The sequence below is a fragment of the Saccoglossus kowalevskii genome, chromosome 20 (genome assembly GCF_978046115.1).
Source record: "Saccoglossus kowalevskii chromosome 20, keSacKowa6.1, whole genome shotgun sequence".
Lineage (NCBI taxonomy): Eukaryota > Metazoa > Hemichordata > Enteropneusta > Harrimaniidae > Saccoglossus > Saccoglossus kowalevskii.
In genome coordinates, this window is record NC_140660.1 from 23,102,488 (window position 1) to 23,119,346 (window position 16,859).

The 16,859-nt window shown below is 38.8% G+C and overlaps 1 protein-coding gene and 1 long non-coding RNA gene across 2 annotated transcripts in view; one reads left to right on the forward strand and one right to left on the reverse strand.

Annotated features, from left to right (window-relative positions):
* The window catches only part of LOC146730153 (uncharacterized), a 30,768-nt gene extending 25,094 nt beyond the window's left edge, over positions 1–5,674 (reverse strand). The window contains exon 1 of the long non-coding RNA XR_014927958.1: positions 5,531–5,674. This is a non-coding gene — a long non-coding RNA (uncharacterized LOC146730153). The remainder of the gene's footprint in view (positions 1–5,530) is intronic.
* On the forward strand, positions 5,549–9,078 carry hox2 (homeobox 2). Its single transcript, NM_001164937.1, is given in 2 exon segments — positions 5,549–6,488; positions 6,978–9,078. Coding segments are annotated over 2 exon segments (1,152 nt in total). The 5' UTR covers positions 5,549–6,181; the 3' UTR covers positions 7,823–9,078.
* Positions 9,079–16,859: the final 7,781 nt, after the last annotated feature.

Here is a 16,859-nt window from a genome sequence, read left to right on the forward strand (position 1 = left end):
CAGACGAAATAAATTATTCCCCATCTCTGCTACAATTTTTCCGATGATTTCCCTTACCATTGAGTTAATTCTACGCGCACCGTGACGTCCTATGCAAAATCTTCTTTGGCATCGACGACGCCGACGATGTGACCGGTACTCATCCGATGAACGTGTTTTGATACACACCGCTGTACATTACAGCAAGTGCGGTGGCTAGCGACACCATCATTATTCTCCGATGAAACAAGTTGACATGTCAGACCAAAAGATAAGTAATGGTTATTTTAAACATGAGTTGAGAAAGGTCATAGGTCAATAACTCTAAATCTAGTAGAATATGGATGAAAACTCTCAGATCGTCAAGTGCTATCATTTGTAGTGAAACAATAATGGCGTGAGCAACTGTTCCAATGTGGATTACTTTCATTACAAGTTGTACGATTGAATTCAGTGAGAATTACATCGAATTGGGGTTCTAGGGTATGTTTGTTTTAGTGACATCGCCCGAGGCTTTGTGTATTGATGAATGTTTGTATCCAAACAACTTTTCTTTTAAGAATAGGAACTTGTGAAATTCCGAGGCTCAACTGTCACATCGACACTGAGAATAATCAAAATAAACTGAGTGTATTTCATGGCGGTCAAGTGACGATCATAGGTTTGACGGTCTTCTTGAGATAGCATACGACCTTCAATTTTCAATAGATTTAATACCCAGCGACAAAACTGGCACATATAAGTAAATACGATCTCCAATCACAACTTTGTATTCAACCTAGTTCCATAGGCTATACGAATATAAAGTAATATCTCTCTTTCTATGGATTTATACAAAACAGTCAACTACTGATACGGTCAATTTAATTTTTCAAGCTGCTGATTTTCCCCTTTTCTATATATTTAATCTCTTTATATTTCTCTTTCTACTTAAGTTTGAAAGATCTTGTGAATACGCATCATATAGTAATTCATAGTCATGACAATATGCGATCCGGGTTACTTAACAAAAATGAGCGACAATTTTAGTACACTTTATTTCATAACAGAAGTCATACGATTTCAATTAAACGGCGGTTCTACAACAGCCATCACCGGGAAACGGGCTCCCCAGGCCATATTGTATATTACAATCCACGTTATTTACTCTACTTTTGTGTGGCGCGTACGGCCATGCCGATCTCTCGACATTCGCCACATTTCAGAATGGCAAAAAAACACGAAAAGTCATCCGAACACCAAAAGTTATTCTCATTATCGCTGATTAATTTCATTAACTTTAATTACGGTCCATTAGGAGCACGCCTGGTCACAGCCGTGGCGATCACTTCACCAGCTATTTCATTGATCCTCAATTTACGCTTTCCTTTTCACTCCAATCTAAAAGCATATTGCCAACGCTCTGGCACACAAAGACGTTTGCGATAACAGTATTGAGATCAGAATACGGTCATCTAGAACACCCATTTGGTCAAAATATTCCCTTTTTATTGTGGATGATGTGAACTCACAATAAGCATTACCGTACTATATGTCACAAGAGTACCGTTAAACACAAATGAAATAGCTACATGCCATTTTAGCGAATTTGACTCAATGCGTGAATTAACAAAATCTGAATTTAGCTAAAATGCCAACAATCTCATTGTGAGAATATACTTTATTTTAAATTAGCGACATCTTGAAATTACAGGTTTGCTAAACTAACTAAAATGAGATGCTAGCTAAAATGACGTGTTTTACTGTACATTCACTATAATGGTCAAAACTAGAATAAATTGAATGTCCTTTTTATCTCAACAGAAATAAGAATTTTATGTCGATGTTACTGTACGCATGTTCAAATGAAATAGTAATAACGGGAACATAACAGCTAAATGATGTTTGTTTCATTGAAAAAAAAATGTTATATAATGAAGATTCCAATTATGAAAATTTAATCAGGTCGTGGTAATTCATTCCGGATAACAACAAATAAGTTATTACAATTCGAGCATGGGTGACTGCGCCATACCAGTATCGATCATGTGGTTATATTGATGATAACGTATACTGTTATAATATGACAACAAATAGTTGGATTTTGTCGCGGTGATTTTTTTTCAGCCAAAAAAAAAAAAAAAACTGTGACAAACTAATTACTAAGACAATACAAAAAATTTCATAATATCGATTCGATTCAAGAAAAATGATCGAATTTAGGAAATGTGTGAAGATCAACTTGAAAGAAAAATAGAACAATGACCTCATTTTTTATGTTGACTAATTATACAAATATACAGAATACACAAGTACTCGGGTAGCTTATCAGAGTAAGAACCAACCAGACTTACTCTGTTGTACACCCCGTAACTTGTAATGGAATATTACAATATGATTGGTCGATATTAGAATGCGAATATAGACTCCGACATTGAGTTATTGATTCGTTATATCATGTTATATCTTACTGTTTTATTTTTTATTTATTTTTATTATTTGTTTTACTATGGTATCTTCTTTTTTTTATTCTGAATGTTTCTAACATGGAATGACAACCATGCTTTATTGTACTTAGATCTATGTCCATTTTTTGGATACGACTTCAGTAGAGTATTATTATTATTCATTTAATTGCGGACATCGACAGAAGACAGAAAATCTCCTTGTCTCAGTCATAGAAATTTGATTTTGTTGACGGTTTAAAATCATAATGAGATTTCCTTATATGGGCATTAGTGAACGTTAATACTATTTACATGTGTAAGAAGTTTAAATATGATATAAATTACAGAGCCACTTGAGGTTAAAATTTATATATTTGTTGAGGCCTGTAGGTATAACACTTGCAGGGATAACACTCTATGTACACGTTGTTTAGATCTCGGCGTTAACACTCAGATTCGAAGTTTACATTGATCACAGTTAACCGCCATTTTCTTTTAAAATGTCCCTATTAAATGACCGGACATGCCATTATTATTATGCGATTCCGTAGACTTTCAGCATGGGTGGAATTACTGCTCACACATAATCGGAGAGTGTTATGATACGTAACAGCCGACGTGGGCAGAATTAGCGAAGACTTACAGTGTGTTTAACGGTCATGGAGAAGCAAATTCGTTAACCGTGTCCCCGATAGCTATGCCCGTACACGGTCAAGCTAATATTATGTACTCACTTTCTCGAGCTCATTGCTTATCCGCGTTGCATGTACTCTTGTGTATCTGACTCTTATTTATATATATATATATATAAATGATAAAACATCACATCAAGTATACCTCCTATGATGTCATATATGCAAAAAGCAGCTTAATCAACCAAGTACTTCGGTGTAAATGCATTAAAACAGATTGTGTTTGACTGGTGCACGGAATTGGATGTGGTGTCTGAGCGTTAACAAAACTGACAAATATACTGGTTACTTGACGAAATCGAGAATTGTATTGATGCGTTACTGATCGGTGAACTCGTTGTGATTCTATAATCAAAAGACTTGAAGTCATTCCGCCGACTTGGAAAGTATTGTGCATGAGAAACTCTCAACAAAATGAACCTGTTTTGAATGCACCAGTTTGCTACTTTCTAAGATAATTAAAACAAAATCTTCCCGCCGATTACGACTATACAGTACACGCATTTAAACCGTGCTCGCATACTCAAGGAGTGACGCCATATTAGTCTTTTTGCTAAAAATTTAAAAGATACACGGCGTGGTCAAAACATTTTTTCACTGTTCTAAGTAGACAGTGGAGAGTACGTTTTTTGAAAATTCGTTTTTTTTCTCACTTCAAAACATCTGGTATGATTCATAAACTTAACGAGCTTGGAGAAAATTAAAAAATAAAATTTGATTCCAGTCGAAAAGTCGAACATACAATAGAGATTCAGAAGTAAATGTATGTCCGTTTGTTTGGGTGATTAGTGGGGACAAATGTACATCGTTATGCTCAGTGTAGATTATCGAAACGAACATCCATATGTCCAACAATCAGGATATCGACATGTGTTATACTCATATAACAGATCGTCATGCAATTATAGAAGCCATGAATGAAACGTAAATACTATATTTTCTAATTGCAAAAAAAAAGCTAAAGAATTTTGAGAGAGTATATTCACTTTTTGTATTTCATAATACAATAAAATAAAAATAGACAACGCTTGCGCAATCTATGATTCAGTGTTTTTGTGTATTTCCCCGCTAAAAGTTGTTTCTTCGCCGTTAAAGTTTTCATAATCCTGAAAAACTACTCCGCCGCGTAGAGGTTGCGTTGTGTGCGTATCGCACCCGTGTTCTGCCGATCGTTCTAGTATGTTATCGGCGACTCGTACGACGACAGTGTACCGCATATATCAGTGTACTTACACGGCACAGTCCTTTGGGACGTATTGAGAGTAACTAGCTCTCGGTGCATCTTGTGGGTTTTCATATCTGACAGATTTGGTGTTGGGCTGGGTGAGATCTACGCACATAACTCTGCCTGCGTGTACAATTGAAAAGATATCGTTGTTAAACAGTTGTAGACGTACCTATGAAATGAATGATGGACGACTCCCTAAAGACCCAATTTGCAGTCATTTTTCTTTCTCGAAAAAAGACTGATCAATTTTGTAACAAAAATACCTTTCATATCGGAATTAAAGTAAATCTATAATGGAAATGTCATAATCCTAGGTTGTATTCCATTTGTAGTACGCGGTGTTGTGAAATGCGCCTCTGCACCCTTTGCGATAAGTGCATTTTTGTTTTCAATTTACACTTGAGGTTGTTCCATTTCAGGGTGTGTAACTACAAACGAAATGGACTTGGGTACTGTATTCTGCTAGTTGTCCCGGTGTACAAGTGATCGGCACATAGATGCAGCAGATGGTGGGGCCGATTTACCGTCAAGATTGAATCTTTTACACACGCTCGGTGCAGGGCGGTTTTTTTAAAAGGTACGGCGATTTGTGACAACCACCACGTTTGATATTAATTTGAAAGTGTGATTTTTTTTTATCAATGATTGCTGCTTTGTTATGAATTGAAAATGACGTTTGTATTGTGAAAACAAAATACGGCGTTAATGTTAAGTTTCGGTGCAAAGCAATGTGAATGGGTAGAAAACGGGTTAAGTATCCTGGCGTGGCGAGAGATAGCCATAGTACGCATTCTTCAAAATGCCTTCATGCGTCCAGTTTAGTACATTTTGAGGGTCGATTAAGAAAGTGTTTGGTATTACTAGCCGGGGTTCTGTACTGAATGCCCTGGTCACTTTCAGAGACCTGCACATTTTAAATTGGGTGGCGGATGATGAACCAAGCCAGTACAACAAATACCGGGGCGCCGAGTAACGGTCAAGTAGTAGGAATGCCTTGACAATAACATACCCAGAATGTGTCGGCGACGCAGTGGGAGCTCCCGAGCTTTCACCAGTGGGGCGTCCATGTTCCTTCCAATAATCAGGGTCATAAACAGACCAGGATGTTTTTTTAAAGTCTTTCCTATTAAATGCTAAGACAAAAGACACATATAATAAACCAGCGTGTCCAAGATTAGATAAATATTTGAAAATATTGGACCCACCTTATTAACATTGAGGAAACCCAGTCCCGGGATGAGACTTTGCGGTTAGAGATTTGCAATGTTGACAGTGCATTCGTGACTAAATAATGCCATCACTACGTGTCTATGGTGAAGCTTAAACACGACTGTCAGATTCTAATGGTTAAGTGTGAAAATATTGGTCGGTTAGGGTCATTAAACGCTAAGACGTCACGAAAATAACTTGACAATATGATTTGTGAGGCGTTTATAAACGCCCAGTGCCATCCCGCATAAATCGCCGGCTCACGTTTTGAAAATAGTCGTTTTAAAAATATATGTACCAGAAACCAGTTTCGAAAAGTCAGTTTTTTGGATTTTGTGGATTCGCCAAATTGATATTTATTCGAAATTATTTTTTACTGTTGACGTCATTCATTCACACCATATGGACCGGGATGGTAAGCGTTTGAAATATTCAAATATGCCAGCGTCGAGCCTATCATAGTACGCGTTATCTGATTGGCGGTTGCGTTACCACGTGAGCATTAAGTGGTCACCGACAGGGAGTATGTTTTGCTAACTTTCTAATTCCGAGTCACCATAGTCAAAGTTAACTCGCCAATTGCAAAAATCGCTCCTGTTGTTTACGGATTCCAGAGTTCTTGACACAAATTTCACCCTGTGCGTAGAATGGACGGGGGACTTGAACTTGGCTTTATCAATACTCAGCCGTGTATGGCGGAGTTTCTGACAAGTGTGGGTCGTAATATCAATGAGTCGACGTACTGCTCGCAATCAATCACGCACAATTCGACATCTGCAACCGACAAGAACTCTGTGAACATCTCGTCATGTGCCCAGACGACTTGCTCAGCTCCGGAACTCCAGCACACGCTCCAAACCAAAAGCAACCATGTTCCATCCGTCAAGTTGCCGGAATACCCTTGGGTAGAGGAACCTTGCTCAAAGACAGACGAGGAAGGCGACGACAAAAGCGGTGAGTGTGCTATAAAGAAGTATTTTTTTATTCGTATAAAATAGAGCAGATTTGGGTCACCTGGACTCTTCTTGCCTTCAGTTTATTTGTTTCTAAATCGTTGTTTTTGACGTCATTTTATGACCTTTGACTCTGTAAACTGTGGTACATCACAGTCTCGATGACAGGCCATGGTAGTTAAAAGCTCTCGCCAACAACTTTCAATTCTGTTTACCCCGAGAGAATGAATGCGATTAATGTCGTTCGATTTTAGCGTTAATTTTAACTCTAGAAATCGACAGAATGTGGGTACTTTTGAGCAATGGTTCCTGTTGCGTGAAATATGCAAGGAAAGTTGGAAAATACGAAATACCGTGAAAATAAGACACTGAACAATAGATGCTTATCAGACGTAAAAAAATTGCCAAAGCAGGTCGGTCGCCATTTTGGTTTAGGTGTCTTGAATTTCTCAACCCCCCTAACTAATTTTGTTTCTGTTTTTTGGCACAGTTAACGGCAAAGAAGCGGGGCATCATCGGCGAGTACGGACGGCCTTCACAAACACTCAACTCTTGGAGCTCGAGAAAGAGTTCCACTACAACAAGTATCTGTGCCGGCCTCGTCGAATTGAGATCGCTTCCATGCTCGACTTGTCGGAGAGACAAGTGAAAGTTTGGTTTCAAAACCGTAGAATGAAACACAAGAGACAGATCATGAAAGCTGCGGTCTCAGGGAGCCCGATTCCGAATAACGAGACTCAGAATTCGATGGTTAGTGCGACTAGCAGTCCTTCTGGGTCAGATCAGGGTAAACAGGGAGTTAATGGCAATGTGAATGGACTGTCCCCTTCACCTGACAGCCGATCGACCCCGTGTGTCACCAGTAACGACGATGGTAAGCAAAGGGAGCCCTATCTATTCACTTCTAATGTGTGTTGTGCTAATACCGTCTCTCCGACTAGCCCATCACTCAACTTCGCGTCGTCAGCTGCACCCATTCACAGAAACCCTGAGACGTACACCAGTTTTAACTACCAGCCTGCCAACAACAACTGTGTCATCGTTAGCGCTCCACACACAGACGGTTACCTCGGGCGAGACTCGCACGGAAACGTGGGCAATATGGCCGCAGCAGAATACGACACTAGCTCGCCGACTTTTAGAAACGTTCCAGGCTATGGGCATCAGCGATCTGCTACCGACAACAGGACTACATTCTCTGGGAACGGTCGTTTAGTAATATCAAGTAACCATGGTGACGACGACCACTCCCCTTCTAGTCTTTTTACTTACAACAGTTACAGAGCTGCTAGTAATCACCATCCGTACTATGTCGGAAATGCTGTTCAATTTTAATTTGGAACCTTTTTTTTTTAGATATTCGAGTTCTTCAATTGTTTTGGTTTCTGCTGTTTCTTTGACCAAAACATTCATACGGCTATCAGGGTACGTTTAGAAACCGTATACATGTCGTTTGTTTATACCGAAGTTCTGTACAATGAGTCAGTGTCGTGCATGGCGACAACTACCCTCCGTTAAAACGCGGTTTTTAAGGAAAAATGGCCGACATGCAGACACTGTTTTCGAAGTTTTCATGGCAACAAGAACAAAAGTTCGTATACTGGGTTAGTCCACCGATTTGCACAGGGTATTTTAAGAGCTATATAGTTATAATTTCAATTTATTTTTATTCATCAAATTTCAATTAATTTATTGACGTCAGTAGAAAATGTAAAACTTTTTTTTTGAAAACTTAATGCAATAAATTGTCAAAAATTGAATCTATGCCCAGTACTATTGATATTTTTGGTTACTTGAAATGTTGCTATCGTCTTTAATTTTGTATATAGATATAGTTGGCCTAATTATGTCATTGTCGTCTTAATGTGTTTGATGACCTAGAAACTTAGGTACTCAACAACTGAATACCAGCACAAAGAGAATGAACGATTTTGTGCTTTATTAAAAAAAAGTGAACGACGTTTGTAGCCTGATTTAAACTTTAAACTGTCTATATGCTGCTGTTTTTGTATGGCAATGTAACAATCGTAGAATCACGTTATTGAGAGCGTTAATATATGATTGAGTATGTTTTTATTTTTTCATAATTCAGGCCCTGATATTGTTCAGTGTTAATATGTCATTAATTCATACGATTTGGTTTTATAAACAAGGAAATTCGTTGCCCGTGATGTTGGATGGTTTTAGCCCACGTTGCATCAATATGGAGGCTGTAATGGCGGTTAGTATCCGCCGAGAACAAGAACCGATAGAGTGTGTTTGTGTGTCGCTTTCTAGATTTTACAACGTGAATGAGGTGATTAATCACCTATAACCATGGCAACGTAGTGTTTTTAGTCAAATGTTCGTCGAATTGTGTGTATCTTCAGTTTCAGTGTCAACGGTGAGGTCCCGCGTTGGGGGTTTCACAGTTCTGTTTGTAACTGACAAATATAGTCTTGGAAGGCAACGAATTCAAATTACGGCGCGTACTTTTAATATACATGCTATAACTCGTTTATAACTGAGCAACCCGGTTATTTATTCAACTGGTTTCCGGGTGTGGACATTTATTGCGTTATCAACTCGACTGTCTAGCGAGCTGAAAAAAAAAAAAAAAAAAACGCCAATAATTGCGAGCAAAATCGAAGGCTTTGGCGGCGAAATCCCACGGCAGTGTTGCCTATTAAATATCCCGGTTACCATGATTGAAGAACCGTATTAAAATGTACTGGAAAATTAGATCTGGAAATGAGAGAGATCATTGGAACGGCGTGTACCGAATACAAATACACGGCTTGTCGCACTCCATCGTTTCTCCCTGAGTTGATACACGACACAAATACGTATAGTACATTTATCAATTCTGTACGGCAATTTGATCATATATTTTTTCTGACAAAACCATCAATCATTTTTATTTTATTTATAATATATATATGTATATACTTGAAAATCTACATTAACATCGTGCTTCTATTTTGTAATTTTATGTCAACATCGCTATAATAAAATCAGCGATCGCATGCCCCAGGTCGCATTGCATAAAACAAAATGGCGATCGTACACGGTGCACGCTGCGTGCTGTGCGAGGAATCGATCGATATTCGCTTCTCTAAGCCCAAGAACATGATGTAAATCATTCCTAAACATCACAAGCACCCAGTATTATTTCATCTGTTGTTCAAAACAATTCAACACTAACGACGAAGTTAAGAATCGTTCAGGCTAGGCAATGCAATTATGTGATGTACTTCATGATGACCCATGTTATTGACTGTGTGTAGCTTTCGCATGGAGGCTATCCCTACTACCCGTGGATGTCTGTATTGTAGATAAAACACTCACGAATCGAAATCACCGCGGTTCTATTAACAGAACACTCATAAAATGATTGTAATAATAACCGAATACAGTTTCCATCCTTACAGCGAGTGTTTACGTCTGAAAGACTTAGCCAGGCTAGCATGCAACCATTTGAATTGCAATGTCAAAATTAAAAATATTGTACAATGATTTTTCTTCTATATTTCGCCACAAATGCTGTACGAGATTCTGAAAATGTGATCCTAAATTCAAATATATATAGAGATTAAACAAAATACATAAACATGTGAAAGATGCAAGTGGCAATGGCGTTCAGAGCAGCCAGAGCCACGGTTGGTGTAGGTGCAGACGGACAAACGAACGCATATATACATGTGTAGTCAGAGAAATCACAAAACTCCGGGAAAGCTCGCTGAAATTATTATTATTATGGGACTATTTAATACTCTTTCGTTTTGTGCTGGTATACACACTTCTGTATTGTATACTGGTACTGCGAATGGAATCTTGTGTTCTCTTTTATCTGCATTTTCTGGGACGACGGGCTAACAGCGTGTGCTTTGTCAAGGCCAAAGCCATAAATCGAACACCGCTGCTTAACTGTAATGTCACAATGTTTCAAATTTATTCGGCTATTCGCGAATACTCGCGTACAGATCATCGGCTATCGTGATTAGAGCTGCGATTGAACTTTGTGTTCTGTGTAATTCGAGTCCCCCCTTTTTTTTCACATCACGTATACGTGCGAAGTCTGTTACTTGTCTGTCAACTGCGAAGATGTCGATAACACCACGCGGTTTTCATTTCACTGCGGGGGTCAAACCGTGGGGGCTAGAGCAGAAACAAGCTGTCTGAAATCACCAGTACGCGTCGTCAGAAGAACACTGGCGACTTATTGTGTTCGCTGAATGCCCCCTTAAAAGATGGAGTCGACGGAAGATCCCTTAATGCTGGACCAGCTTTAGAAGTTAGCGATACATCAAGAAGATACTCCTGAAAATGACGTCGTAAGTCAGAGATAAGGAGGCTCCTCCTTTTTAACAAATTCGCATCCATCTTTTTTTTTTGCGTCCCATGCATCCTTATCTCGAACGCAGCAGGCAAGTTTGATCCATCGATTTCTTTAATTGAATCATAACATGTCTGCCTATGCCGTGATGGTTTCCAAGCAGTCGCTAGATAGTCTGTGGTTCACGTGACAAAGAACAATGCGCGGGATAGTACTAGTATATGGTTTAATATGGAAACAGTAGATACACATACTGGGGGGGGGGGGGGAGATATGCCGGCATTTATAGAAATCACATAGTATTATTATTGTCTTGTGGTATATGGCTGTGGTAGTATTAACCCTCTGTACACCCACTTGACAGATAGCAACTTTCTTTGTAGCAGTAGCATCTTCTGTCTGCGCCGATTGTATTAAGATTGTCAGAACGCGCGATAAAGAGTTCGAAAACTTGATAACTGCGCGTTTTATTGCAACCAAACGATCACTGCGGTGTGAATTCAGGCTACTTTATTAAATAATTAACTGAACTTGGACTTATAAATTTGATTGAGGTCTAATTCAATTCATTGAAAACTTAGATATTACAGAATCTCTGTTTTGATGCTTATTTTGAAAGGGAAATGAAAGCAACAAGCATATAAGCGTTGTCCAGTTTCTGCAATACAGTGTGTACGGCTCAAGATGGCGTATTTCTATATCGTACCCCCTACTCAGCTCATTGACAAGACTCTATTCATCAAGCCCTCTCTCTAATTTAACGTGGCATTAGTCAGAAACTAATCAGGCATAAGTCAAGAACTATTAAGTCTTTATTTCAAATACTCGCCTCATGTTTTGCCGATTTTGACTTTTCGGAAAGTTAAATGGACCAGAAGCGGCTTCCATTGTTGAACTTGCATGGCACGGATCGGCCACGTTCGCCCTGTCTTATTTGTGGATGTGTCGACCCCGCCATTTATCTGTCGTGGTGATAGCACCGATGCAATTTGCGGAGTTTTTTTTGAGGGGTGGGGGTGGGGGGTTAAAGAGAGGGAGAAATGCGGAGGTGCTGATAAAAAGATTAAATGCACATGGAGTGGGGCATGGGATAGAGGCGTACAGAGGAGGGAACTAGCGAAATTTCAATAACTATGCCACGCCTATCATCACAAACGTGGTTTTGTCACGAACTCTCATTTGCAGTTGAACGCGGCGTGGCGCAACTTGCGAAAGTTGTAAAATTAATGTAGGCACGTTGTGAACTGTATCGCGTAAACCCGATTAGAGCATATTTTTCTATCAACAATACTAGCACTATTGTGCGTGCGTGGGTACGCGTGTGTGTCAATAGCCTTGCCACGGCAGCTGCGCTTTTGGCCGTGTAACCTCAATGACCCTCCCCTCTTTCTGTGTATCCTACCGTCGTATTATCGTCCACTGACACAGCATACTCTGACATCTACCCGTCAGATAAGAAGGCACACATCCTGCCCGTGGGAGTGACGGCGTATGATCGCCACTGATCACCAGCGATTACGACGTAGTGTCTACCTGTGGATTCGATACCCGAGCCACCGACACGATGTGAAAACACGCTGTGTTACAGTTGAGCGTCGTTCGACAGAGACGATTAAACGATGCCAGCTATCATTGTAGGGTATACGCCCGCCCTCACACTGCCCGCAGACATCACGCTGCCTCAAGATAACTGGAATTTGTATAAGTTTCGGTAACTCTCTTTGTTGATCATAAACTTCTTCCGTAATTCATCAATCTATGTATAGGGTGAAGGGTTCCATTTTTTGTTTTCTCACTAACTTCGCACGTAGTTGTAAAAATGTCCACTGTTGTGCGAGATGTGGGTTAAGGAAGCTAACCGCTAAGGGTAATACCAACAACGCAACTGATTTATAACGAATATGCCATAAATGTCAATTTATCTGCGTTGGGAAAGCCTCCTAACATCGGCTGCAATTAAAAGCTCGTCCAAAGTGAATTATTTGCCAATAAAACGACACCTTTGTAGCTTACATGTGTGTGGATGACCTGTTCGATTTATGAGTCGTGTAGTGACAACACAGTTATTTTACCGTATCGCTGAGTTGTCGTACTTCGCTACATCGAGCTGACTGCTGATAGGTGGATATGGCGTGCGCGCAACCTACAATTCACGGCGTTGATTCCGTTTCTTGATCGGGTTTTCTTGTTTTTTATCAACATTTTTCGGACTCGGGAGGTCGTTTTAGAGAGCTACCCTGGCGCGTGCGAACACGACCAGTGACTGAATTAGGAGGGACTAATTTAAACTAATTTATTCAATATTGTTAACGAGCCATTCTACGAAACATAATGCGTGATCAAGCAACCGATTGCAACAACCGTCTCACATCCCGGTCCCCTGGTATCAATGTGCACATTAATGCGTGGTGGGCCGCGTACGCGTATAATCAAATTCGCGCGCACGTTGATTCACGAGAATCACACACAAAGCACAGCGACACACGTGCCTTGGGCGTGCGTATTGCAGAGGTACACCTAAAGTAAAAGGTACTGTCACCGAATAGACTTTTCTGGCCCAAAATTGTGAGAGAAAAAAAAAAAACATTTTCAGCAGACGACAGAAATGGGGGGAAAAATACACAGGATTGGTTACCGTGCTCTGAATAATAAAGACTGGGTCTACTCATCATTCCTCATCTGCAGTCTGCCTTTTTTCAATATTAATGAATTAAGACTATCGATTACAATTAAAAGTAAGGCTAAATCAAAATAAATTGGGCAACATATGGGGAAGACGCTATCTCCCCCTGGCCAACTACACCAGACAACAGATAATGGGTAGAAATGCTACAACAGATGTACCTCGTTTTTTTGGCAACACGGAGCGAGGGATATCGGCACAAATTTATTCATTTTATACCATTTCGAGTCGGTATACCCTGCAGCAAAGCGTGTCATGCCATAATGATCGCATTTCGTGTTATTTTGTTGGATAAGATGATAAAAAAAAATGATAGTTCTCGGCGACCTTCCGTGTCGACGGCTCTGGAAACCCCGGGCGTACAACAACAAACGGACGACGCGTGAATGTTTAATGAGATGAGAGCTCGACACGATGCAACACGATGTATATACACCGCGTGTATATGAAGTTTGTTCGTGTTTGTTGCTTTAACAGTGCGCAGTGGCTGACAATTGTAAGGCACCTCCACACATTTAACGTTTAACGACTGAACATACCCGTAAAGCTCTTGTTTTTAACTAAAAGCTGTAGAAAGTTCTTTTGTTCACCCTTTTCTTTTGTTTTTTTCTGATTATGAAACGCATTAATTACGTTCAATTTAAAAGCCGCTTCACTAAAGTTGTGTATACATGTATATTCTGTTAAGCGTGTCGCGTAGGGTCATATAATTCAGAACTTGAAGACTTCCAGGTCCGAGTGATTAACATCACCCTACACTGCACTGTTTTGGTTGATGATTGTTGAGACTGGTATCAATTTCAAATTTGAATGTTAATTATGTTAAGTCGTTTTACCATCTAACAATCAAACAGTTGGTGCATTTTTTCCATAAATTTGTGGCATTTTAATTACATATTTATAGAATTTGACCGACTCAGTTTCAGCCATTCATTACTTAATGACTTTCCCCCCACGTCCTATTTCCTTCCTTCCTTCCTTCCTTCCTTCCTTCCTTCCTTCCTTCCTTCCTTCCTTCCTTCCCTCCCCTCCCTCCCTCCCTCCCTCCCTCCCTCCCTCCTTCCTTCCTTCCTTCATTCATTCATTCATTGAATTAGTCATTTATTTGCTCGATTTTTCATTCGTTCGTTCGTTTTCATTCTTCTTGTCCAAAACCATAATATATGCACATAAAGTTGAACAAGCATATAGAAACTGGCCCAAACTGTGTCGCAGTGAAAAAAAAAATAATGTCAAGGACATGGACCTACTTTTCGCATATACAGTTCCAAAATACCCGCATGATGCCAAATCTTGCCCCTTCGGCCATACCCAGATAAAGGACACCGCGGGCAATACCATGAAATGTTACCCGATTCTAAACAAATCTTTTCTTCAATCAAATAACACTCTCATTTCATAAACATTTCAAATTCACTATGTAGTATAGTTATATTGTAAACTTGGTTTACTGTTAACTAAAAAACACTACTATTCTGAAAAAAAACACTTTAAACTATTCAGCAATTTGGAGATACAATAAAAGAAAAAAAATCACGAAGCTGTGTGGAGACATTCGCCAAACTTTTACTAACCGATGAAAAATTAGTACAAAGCGCATAGAATTATGGGTAGTATTGGCAAAGTATTACGGCAGCACCCTATGTATTTATTTACTAATACTAGCTGCTCACATAGAACATGAAGCATGTAAATAATACTAAATACACGACAGGGTAGATACTACGTTAAATCAAAGCAAACAAGCACAGTTTATGAGACTCGAACAGACATTCGCATTAATTTCTATCAAGTCTGAATTTGAAATTCATGGCACGAATTGATAACGTTATCTAAATAAAAACAATAACAAAATATGAACGAAACGAACAAATATTACTGCGAGATAACAACAAATAAAAAAGGTAATAAATAAATAAATAAATAAATAAATAAATAAATAAATAAATAAATAAATAAATAAATAAATAAATAAATAAATAAATAAATAAATAAATAAATAAATAAATAAATAAATAAATAAATAAATAAATAAATAAATAAATCGAATCGAAACTGCCTGGCCCAAATTAATAACAAGTCAGGTCTAAAAATATACTGCAAGGAATACAAAGATCACAAAATGTGAACGGAATGAAAAATACAGCTAGGATTTTCAATTTTATAAATAAATATTGCAAACTATTTAGTTAAGAAGTATACATGAATAAATCAACAGTTAGGTTCAGTTATTGCACATAACTATTTACGAATCGAAAATGTGTTATGCGTCAATTCCTTACTTTGGAGCACGTGTTCAATTCTGTGAGCGTGACCATAACCTTGATATCAACGCCGTTGTCCCATCATAAGATTGACCTACCACGTTCTAATCGTTCTTTATTTTGAATTGCATGCCGGGAAGTAACTGGGAAATGTTGTCATATCCCCATAATTTCAGAATTGCTGGCCGAAAAATAACCCCGTTTCGGGCACATTGACGAAACAAGCTTTCCGTTTCTTCGTGAAAATTAGTCGATATCTCAAGCATAACAATTCGGTTGAGTACTGATGATATGGAAAGTTACGTGACAAACCTTTGAGTAAGTTTCGGAAAACTGTAGAATTGGTTATTTTATCATTAACGTTTTTAGACCAATTTACTTTGCATTTCTTAACAATATTTCCAACTATATGTATTGCTTGTACGTATGACAATCCTAGTACACGAAGCCACTCCTGCTGAACGCTGAATATCCCTACGAAGACATCGTTTATTTTATTGCAACAGTTACATTTTCATTAAAAGTTTGCGTAAACCCAATTAATCAAAATTTTAACTTTTAGCGATCTCAATTTTTTTCATTGATACTGTATGTTTGGTGTATTTTAAACAGAAACAACTCGATTACTTGAAAGAATCTTAGAATGTGCCGCTTTGGTGATAACAAAACAAGTGAAAATTAATTAAATATAACACGCATGAGGAATGAATAAAAGAGAATGTTACAAGGGATACCATTACTGTGCCACTGTAATGCAATCGTGTTGAATGTTGAGAAAGAGACAGAGAAAGGTAATTTCTCATTCGGGCAACAACGCGTAAAATGTTTTTGTCAGTCAGAGCAGGATTTCATTGTGTGAGCTGTCAGATTGTTGCCTGGGGTAGGGGAGCACTACATGGAAAAATAAGATTAATGAGAGGCGAATTACTACAAAAAAGCACTCTTTTCACATGTAAATTGGAGACGAATACCTGGCAAAAAGCAACGTGCATTTCAGAGAGACAGTTTTTGTCGTCTGCGCGAATTCTGACCTTGTCGTTATTTTGTTTTCGCGTGGGGGCAATCGAGTTTTTTCTTACTTTGACGTCCATTTTTTTAGAGCGTGGCGTG